Source organism: Colobus angolensis, unplaced genomic scaffold (genome assembly GCF_000951035.1).
Source record: "Colobus angolensis palliatus isolate OR3802 unplaced genomic scaffold, Cang.pa_1.0 Scaffold235, whole genome shotgun sequence".
Classification (NCBI taxonomy): Eukaryota; Metazoa; Chordata; class Mammalia; order Primates; family Cercopithecidae; genus Colobus; species Colobus angolensis.
Genome location: NW_012115544.1, coordinates 5091020 through 5109318, shown reverse-complemented (window position 1 = coordinate 5109318; position 18299 = coordinate 5091020). Strand labels below are relative to the sequence as shown.

General features: G+C 41.8%; 1 protein-coding gene across 2 annotated transcripts in view; it reads left to right on the top strand.

Moving 5' to 3' along the window:
• SETD7 (SET domain containing (lysine methyltransferase) 7) overlaps positions 1-18299 on the top strand; it is a 68215-nt gene that overhangs the window by 30867 nt on the left and 19049 nt on the right. For both annotated transcript variants that reach the window (XM_011944661.1, XM_011944660.1), the window contains exons 4-7: positions 2901-3090; positions 8944-9025; positions 11954-12071; positions 14283-14440. In XM_011944661.1, the coding sequence (XP_011800051.1) occupies positions 2901-3090; positions 8944-9025; positions 11954-12071; positions 14283-14440 (548 nt within the window). The remainder of the gene's footprint in view (positions 1-2900; positions 3091-8943; positions 9026-11953; positions 12072-14282; positions 14441-18299) is intronic.

The following is an 18299-nucleotide window of genomic DNA, read 5'->3' as shown; positions in this document are numbered from 1 at the left end:
GGGCGACGTGGCGGCGCCTGTAGTCCCAGCTACCTGGGAGGCTGAGGCAGGAGAATGGCGTGAACCCGGGAGGCGGTTAGCTGAGATCCGGCCACAGCACTCCAGCCTGGGTGACAGAGCGAGACTCCATCTCAAAAAAAAAAAAAAAAAAAGTTATAATCTAGGAATATAGGAATAGGGCATAAGAAAATAATGTTGTAAAACATTTTCTAAGAATTGCTAAAACATTTAAATATCCTCTTGGTAGGATCTGTGATAGATCAAAAGTTGTAACATGTACTGCTTAGGAGAAGAGAAGCAGAAAGATCAGAAGTGGTGGAGGTGCTGCCTAGTGTAGGAGGACTGAAACCTGGCCTCCTGAGTAGCCAGGGTGTGCATCTTGCTGCCCAGTGCTGGGGCACTGCTGATGTGACAGTACATCTTGAAGTCAGGAGAAGTGGAACTCTCTACATAGAGATGAGTATAGGAAAGAGGCAAAGTGTTGGATTACCAGATTCTCCTACTACCTGTCATTTTACTTGTGACATTGTCAGTTAAAGTCCCTAGATGGGATCAAAGATGTGCCAAGATTGGTGAATGAATTGGGCTCGCTCAATGTGGTTGCGTTTTGAAAACCAAATATATAGCTACATTTTAACCTTTAGCCTTAATTATCTTATTAAATCTCAAAGACTGTGCCGTAGGAAGGAGCATTGGTGAGCAAAAAAAAAAAAGTTGTCAGACCCTGGCTGCTCACCAGTCAAATGAACGATTTCTCCCCCGATGAGGAGGAGCCAGTGAGCAGAGGAGAAAAGCAGCCTTTTCTTCCCCCGCACTCCCTGATACCTGATACAGCAGAGGAGGAAATTTTTGTAACAGGCCAAAGTAGGAACAAGGGGAGAAAAATGTGATGATTTTCTCTACGGTCCGTATTTGTCAGCTCACTCTAAGAACAGTGTGTTTCTTTCAAAACTGTACCTTGAAAAAGTTTTTCATATGAGGTGTTTAATTAAAAATGTATAACTCCTTTTGGAAATGAAAGAAGAATTTCTACTTTATCATTCTGGACAAATAAATTCACTCCCTCTGAAACCAGAAATTTAAACATTTAAGGGGCCGGGTGCGGTGGCTCACGCCTGTAATCCCAGCACTTTGGGAGACCAAGGTGGGTGGATCTCGAGGTCAGGATTTCGAGCCCACCCTGGCTAACACGGTGAAACCCCGTCTCTACTAAAAATACAAAAAAATTAGCCAGGCGTGGTGGCGGGCGCCTGTAGTCCCAGCTACTCGGGAGGCTGAGGCAGGAGAATGGCGTAAACCCGGGAGGCGGAGCTTGCAGTGAGCCAAGATTGTGCCACTGCACTCCAGCCTGGGTGACAGAGCAAGACTCCATCTCAAAATAAATAAATAAATTAATTAATTAATTAAATAAAATAAAACACATTTAAGGGGAAAGGTGTGAGACCCTGGAGAGACAGACTTCTGTTTTAAATAAATAGTAATGGTGGCTTATGTTAGGCATGGAGTATAAGAAGCACAAATGCTCTTATACCCTTCCATTCAATAATCGTCACTAAAAGCCTGAAGGCAGACATTGCAGAAAGTATCATCTCCATGTATTCTCAATTATTAAGAATTAACTTGAAGAGAAGAAAGAGCAATGACTATCCCTAGTGCACTTTCTATCCATTAAAAATGCTTCTAAGTATTTTTCTTTCTATGTAAGTGCCACGATTCATTTTCTAATTTACAGCTCTTTTCCTAGAAGGCAAAAAAAAAAAAAAGGCAGCATTTGGGATCACTCAAAAGTCATCCTACATCACTGACTTTGAGTAGCTAGCTGTTCCTAGATCCTCAAGTTGGAGAAATCAACCATGCTTTTAAAAGATGTCATGGCATTACTATTGTTATATCAAACTCACAAAGGTCTTACATTTTCAAAGTTATACCATGAGGACCTTCTGGATGGAAAAAAAAAAAAAAAAGAAGGAAAGAAACATCTCTGGCATCCTACCTTAAATTATTCATTACTTTTTGGTAACCCAGTTCAATTTAAAAGCATTTATGAATCACCTACTGTGTCCCTACTACTTATCAAGATACAGAATTATATGATAGCCTCTGCCCTAAAGTACTCAATGACCCTTAGGAATGAAATAAATTAAAGAGTTAAGCACGAAGCTAAGTGGGCTTCTCTGCTGAAAGGAGGTGAGAGGGAGCAGGAAATCAAGTGGGAAGAAAGAATTGAGATGGGAGTGGGATTTAGTTGATCTTTTTTCACTTTTCCTTCTAATTCCAAAAAAGATGATGGTATAGGAGTCTCAGAAAGGCAGTGTCCAGACATCCTTTTGTTGCTGAAAACGAGCAGATAGCTCTCTTTACTCATGTACACTAAATTAATTCTTAAGTACATTTGAACTGAAGATTTTCCTAACACACTAGAAATCCAAAATTTAACATTGAGAAGGGAGATCATATGAATAGTGGGTAGGAGTGTCTTGCTAAAGATCATCATCATATTTGATTTTGGCCAAAAATAACACTTAGTTACATTTCCTTTAAATGTTGGTAATTGATGTTACAAATATCAAAGAAACATTATTTGTTTCTTAGATAGCAAACCAGGATAGAGTATCAGTAACTTGTCCCAGATTACAAACTGCAACGGAGTCTACCACTCTCTAAATCAGGCATATATGCCCCATATGCATATGACTTTCTAGCAGTATATTTGTATGGAGCTGGATGAGGAGCGATGCATCATGCTTTTCTTACCCAGGTGAAAAGCTCTGGGTTCCTAAACTGTTATTATCCATACTGGTGCTATATTAATAATGAAAGTGCAGAAGAGGAATTTCTTGGAACTCATGTCCTAGACATACTATATATAATATTTTCTGGTTTTTGGTTTCTCCCATCAGGATGGAGGAAGCCTTGTAGGAGAAGTAAATGAAGATGGGGAGATGACTGGAGAGAAGATAGCCTATGTGTACCCTGATGAGAGGACCGCACTGTATGGGAAATTTATTGATGGAGAGATGATAGAAGGCAAACTGGCCACCCTTATGTCCACTGAAGAAGGGAGGCCTCACTTTGAGCTGATGCCTGGAAGTAAGTTGAATCTGCTTCAGATGGGTTGCTCCAATTCCAAAGCAGGTTGTTAAGGCTGATTTGAGAGAAGCTTCTTTTCTGTTCCTTTCTGTGTAGTTCTCTTTAATCATGCATTAGTCAGGTTTTATTGTATAACAGACACTGCACCTCCCTAGTGGTTTACAACAGCAACCACAGCTCTGCTGAGCAGCTGTACTCCAGCTGACTGAGGCTGGGCTTAGGGAGCCAGGCCAGACTTTAGGCTTCTGGTCAGGTTTGAGTCAGCTCTCTGTCTTCATTCTGGGGCCTAATCTGAAGGGACAATGGCAATGTGGGGCAAGATTTTCCCACAGCGGATCACAGAAGTGTCAGAGCATAAGCAGATACCTGTGATGCCTTTTGAAACCTCACCTTGGAACTGACATGGTGGCACTTTCACCCACTTTTCACTGATCAAAGCAAGTCACATGGCCAAGCCAGACATCAGTGAGACAGGGAAATTACACCATGCACATTAGTGGGAGATACTGAAAAGTCATGTGACAAAGGGCCTAGGTATGTAATTCTCATATAGTGAGGGAATAAAGAAATGACAGCAGTAATTCAATTGATTTCAAACGGTTATCTCTCCAAAAAACTGCACTATGATAATGAAGAACCAAATCAAGTAGATCTCTAAACTGTAAAGTTGATTGAGCCTGAGCTGTGACTGGAAAACATAAATGCATATTGGCATCTCGAGCCCCACATCTTGCATGGAGCACAGTGTATGAGTGAACCCAGTGGAATCCGTATTTGAAAAAAGTATTATTTTCCTTTTAGAAGTACACATGTCAGACGAAACATTTTTTCTGAGCATAAAATTACTAAGTGTAGAAAATCTGGGCCGGGCGCGGTGGCTCAAGCCTGTAATCCCAGCACTTTGGGAGGCCGAGACGGGCAAATCACAAGGTCAGGAGATCGAGACCATCCTGGCTAACACGGTGAAACCCCGTCTCTACTAAAAAATACAAAAAACTAGCCGGGCGAGGTGGCGGGCGCCTGTAGTCCCAGCTACTCGGGAGGCTGAGGCAGGAGAATGGTGTAAACCTGGGAGGCGGAGCTTGCAGTGAGCTGAGATCTGGCCACTGCACTCCAGCCTGGGCGACAGAGCGAGACTCCATCTCAAAAAAAAGAAAATCTGGAAAATATACAAAGAAAAATCAAGATTTTGCATTTTGAGTGGCACAGCCTAAGAAAGCTATTGAATTGGTCTGATTCCTTGAAAATAATACATGCATGTATTTCTGCTCCAGGTTTGGTTATAGGGAGGAAAAAATAGAAAAGACAATAAATCTAGACATTAATAGGCTTAAGTAGTATTTAGTTATTTGGGATCTGAAGAAGAATCTCCAAAGGAAGCTTGTCCAAAAGTGAAAAATTTAGCATTTATATTTAGGTCCAATTTGGGTTGCTTTAAATGTCTTTTTTGTTTTTTTAAGTTAAAAATGGAGACAGTCTAAATGCAATGTGAGATTCTGGATTGGATCCTGGAAGAGAAAAAGGACGTTAGTGGAAAAACTGGTGAAATCTAAATAAAGTCTAGAGTTTAGTACATAGTAATGTATCTGTGTTGGTTTCTTAATTTTGACAAATGTACCATGCACTGTAAGAAGTTAACATTAGGAGGAACAGTGAGGATGCTCTGTGCTTTCTTTGCAACTTTTCTGTATACAGTCCTGGGCCCATAATAACTGTGGTACCATAAGATTATGCCATATTTTTGTTTTTATTTTCATTTTGTTTTTTAAGGGACAGGATTTCACTCTGTTGCCCAGACTGGAGTGGACTGGTGTTATCATAGCCCACTGCAGCCTTGAGCTCCTGGGCTCAAGCAATTCTCCTGCCTCAGCCTCCGCAGTAGTGAAGACTACAGGCATGCACCACAATGCCCAGCTAAATATTTTTAATTTTTTTGTAGAAACAGGGTATTGCTGTATTGCTCAGGCTGGTCTCAAAATCCTGGCCTCAAGCAATCTTCCTGCCTCAGACTCTCATAGTGCTGGTATTACAGGCATAAACTACTGCACTCAGCTAAGATTATACTACATTTTTACTGCATCTTTTCTATATATAGATATGTTTAGATACACAAATCCTTCCCATTAGGTTACTGTTGTCTACGGTATTCCCTATAGTAACACGCTTTACAGGTTTGGAGCCTAGGAGCAATAGGCTGTAGCATTTATTAATAGCTTAGGTTTGTAGTTGGCTATACCATCTAGGTTTGTATGAGTACACTCTCTGATGTTTGCATAATGACCAACTCGCCTCACGACACATTTCTCAGAACATATCCCCTTCGTTAAGTGATGCATGTCATGTATTTGAAATTACTCCAAAATGAAAAGTTTATTTAAAAAAAAAGGAAGTAGTAATCTTTGAACTACAAACTCTGATATCTATGCCCTTGATCTATGTTCTGAAAGGAGACACTGTTATAATATTTAGAAATGAGGAGACTTGAAACAAGGGAGGATCCCAATTGGTGATGCCAATTTTAAAACTTCAGAAGTAGCAGCATTTTTAGTGGCAAGTGGCTGAATTTAAGAATCACCTAATCTGAGACCTAGCTCTAACATTTACTATATTATCCTTGGGCAAGTTATTTATTTTTTCAGAACCTATTTCCTCATTACCAAATGTGGATATTAGCACCTACCATAAAACACCATAATGAAAGTTGTTGTTATTACATTCTTCTTGCTATAAATAAGAAACAGTAGGCTGGGCCTGGTGGCTCACAGCTGTAATCCTAGCACTTTGGGAGGCTGAGCCAGATGGGTCATTTGAGCCCAGAAGTTCAAGATCAGCCTGGGTAGCATGGTAAGATCCTGTCTCTACTTAAAAAAAAAAAAAAAAAAAAAACTAGCTGGGCATGGTGGCATGTGCCCGTAATCTCAGCTACTCGGGAGACAGAGGTGGGAGGATCACCTGAGCTCAGGAAGTCAAGGCTGGAGTGAGCTGAGTGCACTGCACTCCAGCCTGGGCGACAGGAGTGAGACCCTGTCTTAAAAAAAAAAAAAAAAAGTTGAGAGTGAGAATTCTCAAGGGAATTATTATTTTTTTAGAATTTCTGGTTGCTTTAGCTGGGTGTGGTGGTGCATGCCTGTAGTCCCAGCTACTCAGGAGGCTGAGGCACATGAACCACTTGAACCCAGGAAGTGGAGGTTGCAGTGAGCCAAGATAGCACCCCTGCACTCCAGCCTGGGTGACACAGAGAGATTCTGTCTCAAAAAACAAACAAACAAACAAAAAAAAAACCTTCTGGTTGCAAATAAACATTCACTTCAAATTAACTTAAGGCAAAAAAGAAAGGGGGGGATTTAACGGCAAGATTCCTGCAGACCTCAGGTATTTTGAAATGTTGAATAGTTTGAGCCTCAAAAGAGCCAGGAACCATGGCTGCTCTGGCACTCTGAAGATCCCATGGACAGATCTTTAGTCTAATGTTCTGCCATGTTTGTGTTTCTCCTCTGCCCCTTTCAGTTATAATTATTGACCTGTTGACTAGCCAGTGGGTTAGGGGGTACAGGGTTATGTGACTGTAGGGTCCAATGATTGGGGAAGGAGAGAAATTAATGCAAATATCTCACATACAACACTCCTTGGCCTGTCGCCTCACCATCTTCTCCCTTTCTCTGTGTGCTTTTGTAACCACAAACTACTTCTAGTACTCTACTTACTTCCTGTGGAGTTTCTCACCTATGCCACTGGCTGGAATTTCTTCTTACCTGGTCAGCCCTCCTCCACATAGTAACTGCGTTCCTTGGCTAATTCCTACTCCATCTTTTAGGCTTAACTCACCTTTTATAATGAATGTTTGTCAATTGAATAAATGAATTCTAGTCAAAGGGCATAACATTCTGTAGAGGAAAGGAGGGAAAGTAAAGGATGTGCCTGCAGCCTGTGCATGTCTAAGGGAGCAGAAGAAGGGACAGCAGGCATTGAAAGAGATAGTATGCACTGCCTGAAAGCAGCAACAGAGGTTAATCCTTTTTGTATCTACACAGTCCCTAGTGTTGTACATGTAGTTGGCACTCAGTACATTTGTCATAAAAGTTTTAGTCTAAGGAGCTAGATGGAAGTTCATAGGAGAGTTTCCACTCAATAGAACATATATTCCACGCACAATTCTGGCTCTTTTTAAAAAGTGGCAGCTGGGCACAGCAGCTCACGCCTATAATACCTGCACTTTGGGAGGCTGAGCCAGGTGGATCACTAGAGATCAGGAGTTCCAGACCAGCCTGGCCAACAGGGCGAAACCCCATCTCTACTGAAAATACAAAAATTAGCCAGCCAGGCATGGTGACAGGCACCTGTAATCCCAGCTGCTTGGGAGGCTGAGGCAGGAGAATCGCTTGAACCCAGGAGGCGGAGATTGCAGTGAGCTGAGACCACACTATTGCCCTCCAGCCTGAGTGACAGAGTAAGACTGTCTGAAAAGAAAATAAAAGTGGGGGAGGGTGGTCTAAATTCTTTTCACAGATTGCTTGGTGGTCTGTTACCACTTTGCTCTCAGATCTAATCCATTCGTCATTCTTTCACTGCCCGCTATTATTGCAAGAGGCTGCTGCCCCTTGTGGCCTGCATTTTTCAGGCTCCTGTGTGTTTGACTTCTGAGTTTGGCCAAAGGGAGGCCACTCTGGCTGGGGACAAAGCAGGAGAAGGTAGCAGGCAGAAGCCTTCTCTGTGTCAACCAGCATCTCCAGCAGTGGCCCCGTCACCTCCTGATTCCATCTCCCTTGAGGAAGGCCCAGGCTTGTTCCAACTACCCAGTTCCAGAGCTCCAGTAGCACCACTGTGCACTCTGTCCCTCCCGCCTCCAGCTGCAGCTTCCCGCTCTTGCTAGTGTCTGGGCTCTTCACGGCTCCATCTGTCTTGTCAGCATTTCATCCCCTGTATGACCAATTCCCTGAACTGAATTCCCTTTGAAACACTCAAATGGTCTGTTTCTGTTGCAGACACTGACTGATTTGGATTGGTTTCTGACTTTTAGTTTGAGGTATTCCTTGGGGTTTTGATGGTACAAAAAAAGCCACTCACAAACAAACAAAGAGGACCTAGTAACCATTGGTAACTACTGAAGAACTACTTAATGGAATTATGAGTTTTCCCTTAGCGTGTATAGTCATTTGCTTTGCAGGAGTAAGCCCTCTGATTCTAAATCTTGTTTCTTTCCCTATCAGCCTTCAGAGCATCTATCTTCAGTGCTCTCTGTGAAGATTCTCTCAGGCTAACCATTCACGGAGAGCCACTGTTCATTCTCAGGTGGTTGTGTGCCTTGGTTTCTAGACTAAATTACTAACTGGCTTGTGAACCACCATAATAGAAAGGAGATTACTTTGTTAATGCTTTATCAAAAGCAGTGCTGTTCTCCTTAATTCTGGTGAGGCAGAATTTTATTCTTAGTGAAGGAGACAACTGCCAGGGTTCAGTTGTTGGATTCTGTAGACTGTATCTATAATGAAGAAAACCACCAGAAAAATTTAAAACCATCATCCAATTTGATCTGAGCCAAGAGATCTCAGAATTTCATGACAAAGCATTTTATTGATTCCCAAGCATCCTTTAAGTCATTTTAATAAGGAAAATTCAAGAGCGAATTGGGATGTTAAGAGATGCATCTGATGGCTGTTCATGAAGGCCTGAAGATAAAAGTGAAGAGTAAATCTAAAATGTATCCATTTAAATTGAAGAACTTCATTCTAGTTGGTATAACTTGGTTAAGACTTTTGGTTTTTTAACTCTCCGTTGTCCCATGAATAGAGAGAAGTGTTATGAATGCTCTTCCCTAACTCTGCACCTGTACTGATATTTTTGTTTGCTTTTCAGATTCAGTGTACCACTTTGATAAGTCCACTTCATCTTGCATTTCTACCAATGCTCTTCTTCCAGATCCTTATGAATCAGAAAGGTAATGTCCTCCTTGTGGTTTTAATTGCACTGTTTATGTGAGGTTAAATAAGCCTAGTGGGAGGAACTTATGCACCTCTGTGACTCTCTGCCCAGGCTGGGTTACAGCTCAGACCAAGCTCCTCATTAAAGTGTCCTTTTCCTTTGCAAATCCTCAAATAAATATTTCTATATTCTGAGGAACAGTGTTTTTATTCTTATGTAGAATCTGACCCTGTAAGAGAGTTTCCCCACCCATAAATCACAGAACAGCTTGTGTGTCTGTCCTAGAGTAAAACCTCCAGGTAGAAAGAGCAGTTGAGGCCGGGCATGGTGGCTTATGCCTGTAATCCCAGCAATTTGGGAGGCCAAGGTGGGCAGATCACTTGAGGTCATGTGTTCAAGACCAGCCTGGCCAACATGGTGAAACCCCATCTCCACTAAAAATACAAAAATTAGCCAGGTGTTATGGCGTATGCCTGTAATCCCAGCTACTCAGGAGGCTGAGGCACAAGAATTGCTTCAACCTGGGAGGCAGAGGTTACGGTGAGCCAAGATCATGCCATTGCACTCCAGCCTAGGCAACAGAGCGAGACTCCATAAAAAAAAAAAAAAGGCAGTTGAGCCAGGCAGCCAGCTATGTCCTGGCCGAGCATCCCGTTCTTAGAGTCTGTGCTGCAGTCACATGCTAGCCCTCTAGGGGAACATTTCATGCTCTTTAAAGCTCTAGCCTGTGCACACAGGATGCCTCCATTTCATCTTAGTTCAGCTGAGGTGTTCTGGAACACAAGACAATTTCTTTTTTTCACTAAGAGAAGACAAGAGTGAAACAAAGAAAGTGTAAAAGGCATAAAAACATTCTAGCTTATAAATGACAAGTTTCTGGTTTGTAAGCCCACCCCCAGAGGGCCACGTCCTGTCACACTTCATGTCTTATTTATGAGGATGGCTAAACTCTAGCCCTTAAGTCTTGGTGTGCCTTTCTCTGGTATCCTGTCTAGGATTCTTCTTATTCCTTAGCAACAGATCTGTTTTTGAGTAAGCGTATTATCTGAAATTGGTTTTCTCTTTGCCTCACTTTTTGTAATCATGGCTTACCTCCCACTGAGTTTCTGTTCCCATCTGAGAAATAGGCCTCTTCCCCCATTTGACTGATAGGGCTGACCCCACAATGTCACAATGATGAATGGACTCTTCTTTGACATGAGGCTCTGGCCCAGTTACAAAGGGAAGGGTTTAGCTTTTTTGTTAGTTCTGAAACACAAGACCGTAGCCATATGTGTTAGTCTTTGCTGTTATTATTGTTGTGATGAGGCTGCATAATGATGCCCTCAGAACTCTCAGTGGTTTACAGAATCAAACATTTTGTTTTACACTCATAGTTCTGTAGGTTGGCTGAGGTTGAGCCACTTTTGACTGGAATCAGCTAAGCTCAGCTGGCTTAGGCTGGACTCCAGGTTTCAAGTTGGGTTCAAGTCTGTTTCACATGTTTTCTTTACAAGAGAAACAGGAAGCAACAGCCCCCTAGGGCATATTCTTCTAGCGGTGACAGTGAAAAGTCTGGAGGAGGCCATCAGAAATTTGCCCCAGCCCTTCACACCTGAGACCTGCCTGCAGACACTTCTGCCTGTGTTCTACCAGCAAAGCAGATCAGATGGCCAAGTGAGAAGTCAGTATCTTCCACCCACCCTGAGGGAGGCACTACAAGGTCATGTGGCAAAGTGGCAGGATGTATATAATTCTATCACAGGGAAGAAGTAAAGAGTTGAAAGCAATAAATTAGTCTTCCAGTTCATGAATAAGCATGAGCCATGTAACTAAAATTACAGATGATCAGTTCCTGTAGGGTCATTCCATCCCAGTGTCTGATTAAATCCAGTTCCATAATTATGAGCGCTTTTTTCATTTTCTTTTTTTTTTTAACACAGAGTCTTGCTCTTGTCGCCCAGGCTGGAGTGCAATGATGCAATTTCAGCTCACTGCAATCTCCGCCACCTGGGTTCAAGCAATTCTCCTGCCTCAGCCTCCCGAGTAACTGGGATTACAGGCACCCAACACCATACCCAGCTAATTTTTGTATTTTTAGTAGAAATGGGGTTTTACCATATTGACCAGGGTGGTCTTGAACTCCTGACCTCAGGTGATCCACCTGCCTCAACCTCCCTAGGCGTTATCCACCACACCCGACCAGCTGTTTTCTTATAACAGTGGTTGGCAAACTGTTTCTGTAAAGGGCCACATAGTAAATATTTTAGGCTTTGCAAGCCATATAATATCTGTTGCAACTACTCAATTCTGCCTTTGTAGAGCTAAAGCAATACTTTGTTTAGGCAAAGTATTTGTTAGGCAGTACTAAACAAATGGGTGTGGCTATGTCCAAATAAAACTTTACTTACAAAAATGAGCAGCAGCCAGACTGGACCCTCAGGCCATAGTTAACTGACCCCTGTTATGAACTCTTTTGTTGGGAAATGCTTATTGGATATATCTCATTAATTGTCACTGTTTCATATAAAAGATTCATCTTGAGGCTTAACTAAAACAGCCTCCTTTCCCTCCCATCTAACACTGACAAACTTAGATATAGCTTTAATTAACTTTGAGAAAATGTTTACTTGTCCAGTAAGACAGTGAAAATTATCATTAACTAAAAACATAAATTCTTCCAAAACAATACCTCATATCAAGCACTGAGCATCTTTATGAAAATATAATGATAATTTCTATCTTAGCAAATTTTAAACACCACTCTTAAAAGAGACGTAACTACCATTTGTTTAATTTCCAATGCCAAAATATTGTGGTTTAACTTTTTCTTCCTCCCTCTCTTCTTAGTTGAGTTATGAATTGACATTTTGGATTCAGTAGCCATAATGATATTTTGGCATTTGATGTAAGGAATGACATATTAAACTGTAAAGGTCACTATTCAACTCTTTTTTCAATTTAGGGTTTGTGTTGCTGAATCTCTCATTTCCAGTGCTGGAGAAGGACTTTTTTCAAAGGTAGCAGTGGGACCTAATACTGTTATGTCTTTTTATAATGGAGTTCGAATTACACACCAAGAGGTGAGTGGGGGTGACAGTGGAAAATCAACTTTGTTGGTTAAAGGACTTTGCTTCAAACAAAATTCCTTTACCTTAGTACTCACTAGAAAGTTAAAGAAACGGATTGACTTTTTTGTAAAATTGATTGGACATTTTCCTCCTCTTTATTTTAAGCCTTAATATGATTTTTAAAAAGTTCCACAGCTATTTTATAGAGAGTGGGGTGATGCCATCAATAAGACAGTAATTGGTATATTGGACTATACCAATGTCTAAAAAAATTGAGATCCAGTCAGACGCTGTAAATAACTAACTTACAACGTCGGGTGGGGTACTTTATAGGAAGGCCCCCTACATATTCTTGTGCAAAAGCCATACTATAGCCTACATTTTGTCAGGAGGAGCTCTTTTGTCAAAAAAATTAAAAACAAAATGTTAAAGAGTTGAATCACCTCTTGACTTTAAGATATAATCTTTGATATATTTCAAAGGCTTCATATATGTTCTCTGTTTTTGTTTCCTCACTTTACAATTAACTTCTGTAAGTGTCTGCCTAAGGGCAAAAGTTCGATGTTTTTAGCACAGCTTATGCGCTCCGTCATTATCTGACTTATATCCGTGTATGGGGACCTTAAGCTTATGGCTAATATTCCACATTTATGTTCACCTTTGCATTTATTCCTATGGAACAGTAAGAGGGAAATGCTGTAAAATAATAAAGTTATTACACTTTCAAAGCAGTTGCACAGACAAAAGATGGCGATGTATTCAAACTGCACTGTGGTCTATCAGACTATGTTCCATGCAAAGGCCAGACTTCTGTCAGCAATCCAGAGAAATTCAGCATACAAAAGGTGACTTTGGGATATTGATATATTATTTACTTACTCATTTTACAGACAGGGAAATTGAAGCCTAGAGAGATTACACAACTTGCTTAAAGTCAAAAATACAGCAAATAGCAGAGTTCAAGTAGGATTTCAAACTGCAGAATCTGGCTTTGTGCTGAACCTCACTATGTTCTATTGTATAAATGAATGTGACACCCTTCTTGCCCTAATGAAATTTAGATTCTGTTGGGGAGATAAAAAAAATACACAACTAATGGCAGCATAAGGTAGATGGTACCAAGGGCCACATATCGGTATCACGTGACTGGTTTTGGACTATTAAGATCCATGAGGCTTTTTTTCCGCTTTTGATCACTGCTATATCCCCTGAACCTAGAACAGTGCCTGGCACATGGTACCACTTAGTAAACATCAGTTGAGGGACTATCACATATGAACAAAAGCACAATTACAATTTAGCAGTGGGGGAAATGGTATACCTTGAGAGTAAACAGTTTTGTATGAAAATGTCGTTGTGTTGGCTTCAAAAGGCTGGACTGCTGTCATCGCCAGCTCCTGGGGTAAGTTGGTCAGGAGCGGTTTGGAGAAGAAAAGCCTGATGGTTACACTGGTAGTAACCCCTGTTGTAGATAAGAAGGCATGCTGGTAATCGATGGCTGCCTACTGGTCAGAGTGATTCCCCACCTGTAACAAAGGTAGAGGACTTGCCTAGAGTACATTCTTCCATCCCTTACATTTCTGGTTCCATTTGTGTTCTTACTTTGTTTTTTTCTTTTGCCTCCTCTTCTTTATCCAATTCAAGTTATCTAGTTATATTTTATGTGTATTCATCAGTGACTTTAAATCCTTTTTTTTATATGGAACAAGGAAAAATGAACAAATAGTAAGTCAAGCTGCATGGCACTGACCACACATGTCATTTGCACTCTCAGTGTGTGGAGAGATGCCTTGTTTTGTTTTGTTTTATTTCATTTTGTAGTGCTCAAATCTTGAAGTTTTGGCTGAGTGTGGTGGCTCACACCTGTAATTCCAACATTTTGGGAGGCCAAGGTGGGCAGATCACCTGAGGTCAGGAGTTTGAGACCAGCCTGGCCAACATGATGAAACCCCGTCTCTACAAAAAATACAAAAACTAGCTAGGTGTGGTGGTGCACACCTGTAATTCCAGCTACTCAGGAGGCTGAGGCATGAGAATCGCTTGAATCTGGGAGGCAGAGGTTGTGGTTAGCCCAGATCATGCCGCTGCACTCCAGCCTAGGTGATGGAGTGAGACCCTGTCTCAAAAACAAAAATAATAAGATAAATGAGTTAATATCTCTGATGTCCTTTTAACTGTGGGGAGAAAGGTCCTCTCTAAGGCTTGCTTTTTTGTTTTCTGCAGGTTGACAGCAGGGACTGGGCCCTTAATGGGAACACCCTCTCCCTTGATGAAGAAACGGTCATTGATGTGCCTGAGCCCTATAACCATGTATCCAAGTACTGTGCCTCCTTGGGACACAAGGCAAATCACTCCTTCACTCCAAACTGCATCTACGACATGTAAGTATCACCCCGAGCTGCTGGGGCGGATCTATGCCTCAGGGCCCTGAGACTGAGGAGGGCAGTAAAAGGTGTTATTCTGCCTCAGATAAAGGCTGCTTCATCCAAATGACCATGGGTCCTCTGCCATCAGCCTCAGGGTTATGACTTGCAACTCAAAATATAAACAGCCTCACTCTGTGGCTTTGCAATCTAAGAAATGGAAAGTGCTTTGAAGAGGAGAAATGGTATGGAAATAGTGTACCATACGGAGGGGCTGCTGTTTTATAGCTGCTCTTTTTGTCCTTCAGTTTTCTCATTCGGGACAATTAAAGATAGTGTTATTTGAAATAATAGTAAAAATTGAAATTACTCTGCACAGTGGAGAAGATGAGGAAGCCCCTTTTTTTTTTTAAGATGGATTTGCCCTCTTGATGCCCAGGCTGGAGTGCAATGGCGAGATCTCGGCTCACCGCAACCTCCGCCTCCCGGGTTCAAGCGATTCTCCTGCCTCAGCCTCCCAAGTAGTTGGGATTACAGGCATGCGCCACTACGCCCAGCTAATTTTTTTCTTTTTTTCATATTTTTAGTAGAGGTGGGGTTTCACCATGTCAGTCAGGCTGGTCTTGAACTTCTGACCTCAGGTGATCCACCTGCCTCGGCCTCCCAAAGTGTTGGGATTACAGGTGTGAGCCACTGCGCCCGGCCAGGAGTCCTTTTATGACGTGAAAGGAAGAAGGAAAATAAAGCCCTAAGCCTAGGGCGTGACATGTCAGTGTTGGAAAAGACCTATAAAATCAGAGTCCCTATTATTTGCTAATAAAAAGGAATGAAGTACTGACATATGCTACAACATGGATGAGAATTGTAGACACTATGCTAAGTGAAAGAATATATGACTCTATTTATATGAAATGTCCAAAATGTAGGAAATCCATAGAGATAGATAGTAGATTAGTGGTTCCCTAGGGCTGGGGACGGGGGATGGGGAGTGTGTGCTAATGGGTACGGGATCTCATTGCGGTCTCATTTTGGGGTGATTAAAATGTTCTAAGGTGGGTGTTCTAAAATTAGATGATGGTGATGGTTGCAGAATTTTGTGTGTATTTGTGATATTCAGTTGTTGAAAGGCCACTGAATTATCTACTTCAAAAGGTAAATATATATAAATGACTACATATATTTATACTCTGTATATAAAATACAAATAATCCTCTTAGAGTTTGAGCCTTCTCTTCCATCTGCTCATTGAACCTCTTCTTGGAAACCTCCATTGGTGTGGAGCTTACATTATCCACAAAGGTTCAGAGAAATATACAAATGAAATAGACATTACAAAATTAGCTTCTGGGCTCCAATGACTAGAAAGTTCTTTTTTTTTTGAGACGGAGTCTCACTCAGTCTCCCAAGCTGGAGTACAATGGCGAGATCTCGGCTCACTGCAACCTCTGCCTCCCAGGTTCAAGCAATTCTCCCACCTCAGCTTCCCAAAATAGCTGGGATTACAGGCACCACCTGCCATCATGCCTGGCTAATTGTTGTATTTTTGTAGAGATGGGGTTTCACCATGTTGGTCAGTCGGGTCTTGAACTCCTGACCTCAGGTGATCTGCCTCGGCCTCCCAAAGTGCTAGGATTACAGGTGTGAGCCACCACCCCTGGCCTAGAAATTTCTTTATAATGAGCCCAAATGGGTTTCCCTGTAATATTCAGCCCTTGGCCCTAATTGTCTCCCTTTTTTCCTGTATCCCATGTCAGCCTCTCTTTTACATGGTAGCCCTACATACACTTTAGTAGTTTTTATATGACCCCTGAACATATTCATCCCAAAGCCAAACATCTCTGACTGTTCTCTAGAGGATATAATTGGGATTCTTTGTACCATCATCGTTGCTCTCCTTAGCTTGGTGTGAGAATGCCAGTTATTCTTAGGAGCCGGTGAGCTTCCTGCAACCTTTTCTTTTCAGTTATAGCTTGCAGTCCCTCAGTCATCTTGCTTGTTAGCATAAGCAGAATCAGATCATGTGCATTTAATCTGTAGGAAAATTGCCAGAATTTGGAGGTTTGTCAAGAATGTCCCTTCCTGCATCCTTGAAATGGCTTAAAAATTTTCCTGGCAATGACTGGCTCTCTTTGGCAGCCCATAACAAGCACCGAAGCTACTACTTCTGTTTAAAGGACGGGTAGAAATGGCAAAGGACATGTGTCATGTGAAATGAAACTGACACTGTGATTAACTCCAAGGCTTCCGTGGCCAGGGTGCATTAGGCCAAAGCGTCATTCCAAGCTGCACACAGCTTAACAACAACCCTTTAAAGGGGTGGTAACAAACAATCATAAATGCTACTTAAGACTACTCCTTTAAAACAAACCAGGTTTTTTATTTCATTGCAAGGACATGATTTTTCTCACCAAAAGGAAGAGAGCACAGGAGACAAGAGAAGGTTTCATTTGTACAAAACCCAAGTCGCTGTACTCTGCCAGTTTTCATTTTGTTTATTGTTGTTTGTTTGTTTGTTTGCAAGCCCAGGGTGACCAAATCTTAGTTATTTGAGGTAATGAGAAGACTACTTGAATAATAACCAGATATGAAATTCAGATACCAATTAATGGTATTCATTTGTTTCAAAAATCATTGGTATTGATATGTACCTTTTTTTTTTTTTGAGATGGAGTTTCACTCTTGTTGCCCAGGTTGGAGGTACAATGGTGCGATCTCAGCTCACTGTAACATCCACCTCCCAGGTTCAAGTGGTTATCCTGCCTCAGCCTACCAAGTAGCTGGGATTACAGGCATGCACCGCCACACCTGGCTAAATTTTGCATTTTTAGTAGAGACAGGTTTTTGTTGGTTTCCTGACCTCAGGTGATCCACCTGCCTTGGCCTCCCAAAGTGCTGGGATTACAGGTGTGAGCCACCACGTCTGGCCCTGATATGTACACTTTAACATAAACAAAACATTTTCATAGGCTTTTTTAACTGCAGTCTAGTACAAAATGCCAAATGGACAAATAGGTAAGAGCTGCTTTTCTAGACAAACTGTAGACAAGTGGCTAAGCCACTTGGCACAAAGGTTTGGTTTGACTGCTAATCGTGTAGCTCACATTTATAGACCACTCACTCCGGGCTGGTGCTGTGCTAGATGCTCTTCATGCATTGTCTCATTCAGTCCTCCTAGTAACTCAGTGAGGCCACTACTATCACCATCGAGATCACAGACAGGAAAAGCAGGTCGCCAAGGCAGAGCAGTTAAGGCTCTTAACCACTGTGCCTTCGGGTTGTCTTCAAAAATCAACACCTGAAATTGAATTCTTTCTTTTCAGTCTGTTCGTTATCTATACTCTGAAAATGATGATAATGAGCAGGAAAATGAAAATAAAAGAGGATTATAAAGGAAGCTTCAGGCCTGGAAATTCAACACAGGGTCTGTTTTTTGTTTTTTGCAGTGTACCAGAGGTTAACCAACCTGTATTTCAGGAACTTTTTTTTAGTAAAATATGTTAATTTACTTTAATTTTTTTTTCCGAGACGGGGTCTCTGTCATCTAGGTTGGAGTGCAGTGGCATAATGTCAGCTCACTGCAACCTCTGCCTCCCAGGCTCAAGCGATCATCCCACCTCAGCCTCCCAAGTAGCTGGTACCAACAGGTGCGTGCCAACACCCCTGGCTAGTTTTTTGTATTTTTGGGAGAGGTGGGGTTTCGCCATGTTGCCCAGGCTGGTCTCGAACTCCCGAGCTCAGGTGATCTACCTGCCTCAGCCTCCCAAAGTAGTGGGATTACAGGCATGAGTTGCTGCACCCAGCCAAGTGAAATATTTTAATTTAAGCAAAGAGTTGTGATTTTCTTTTTAATAAGTGTCTCATCATCCTTCATTTAACT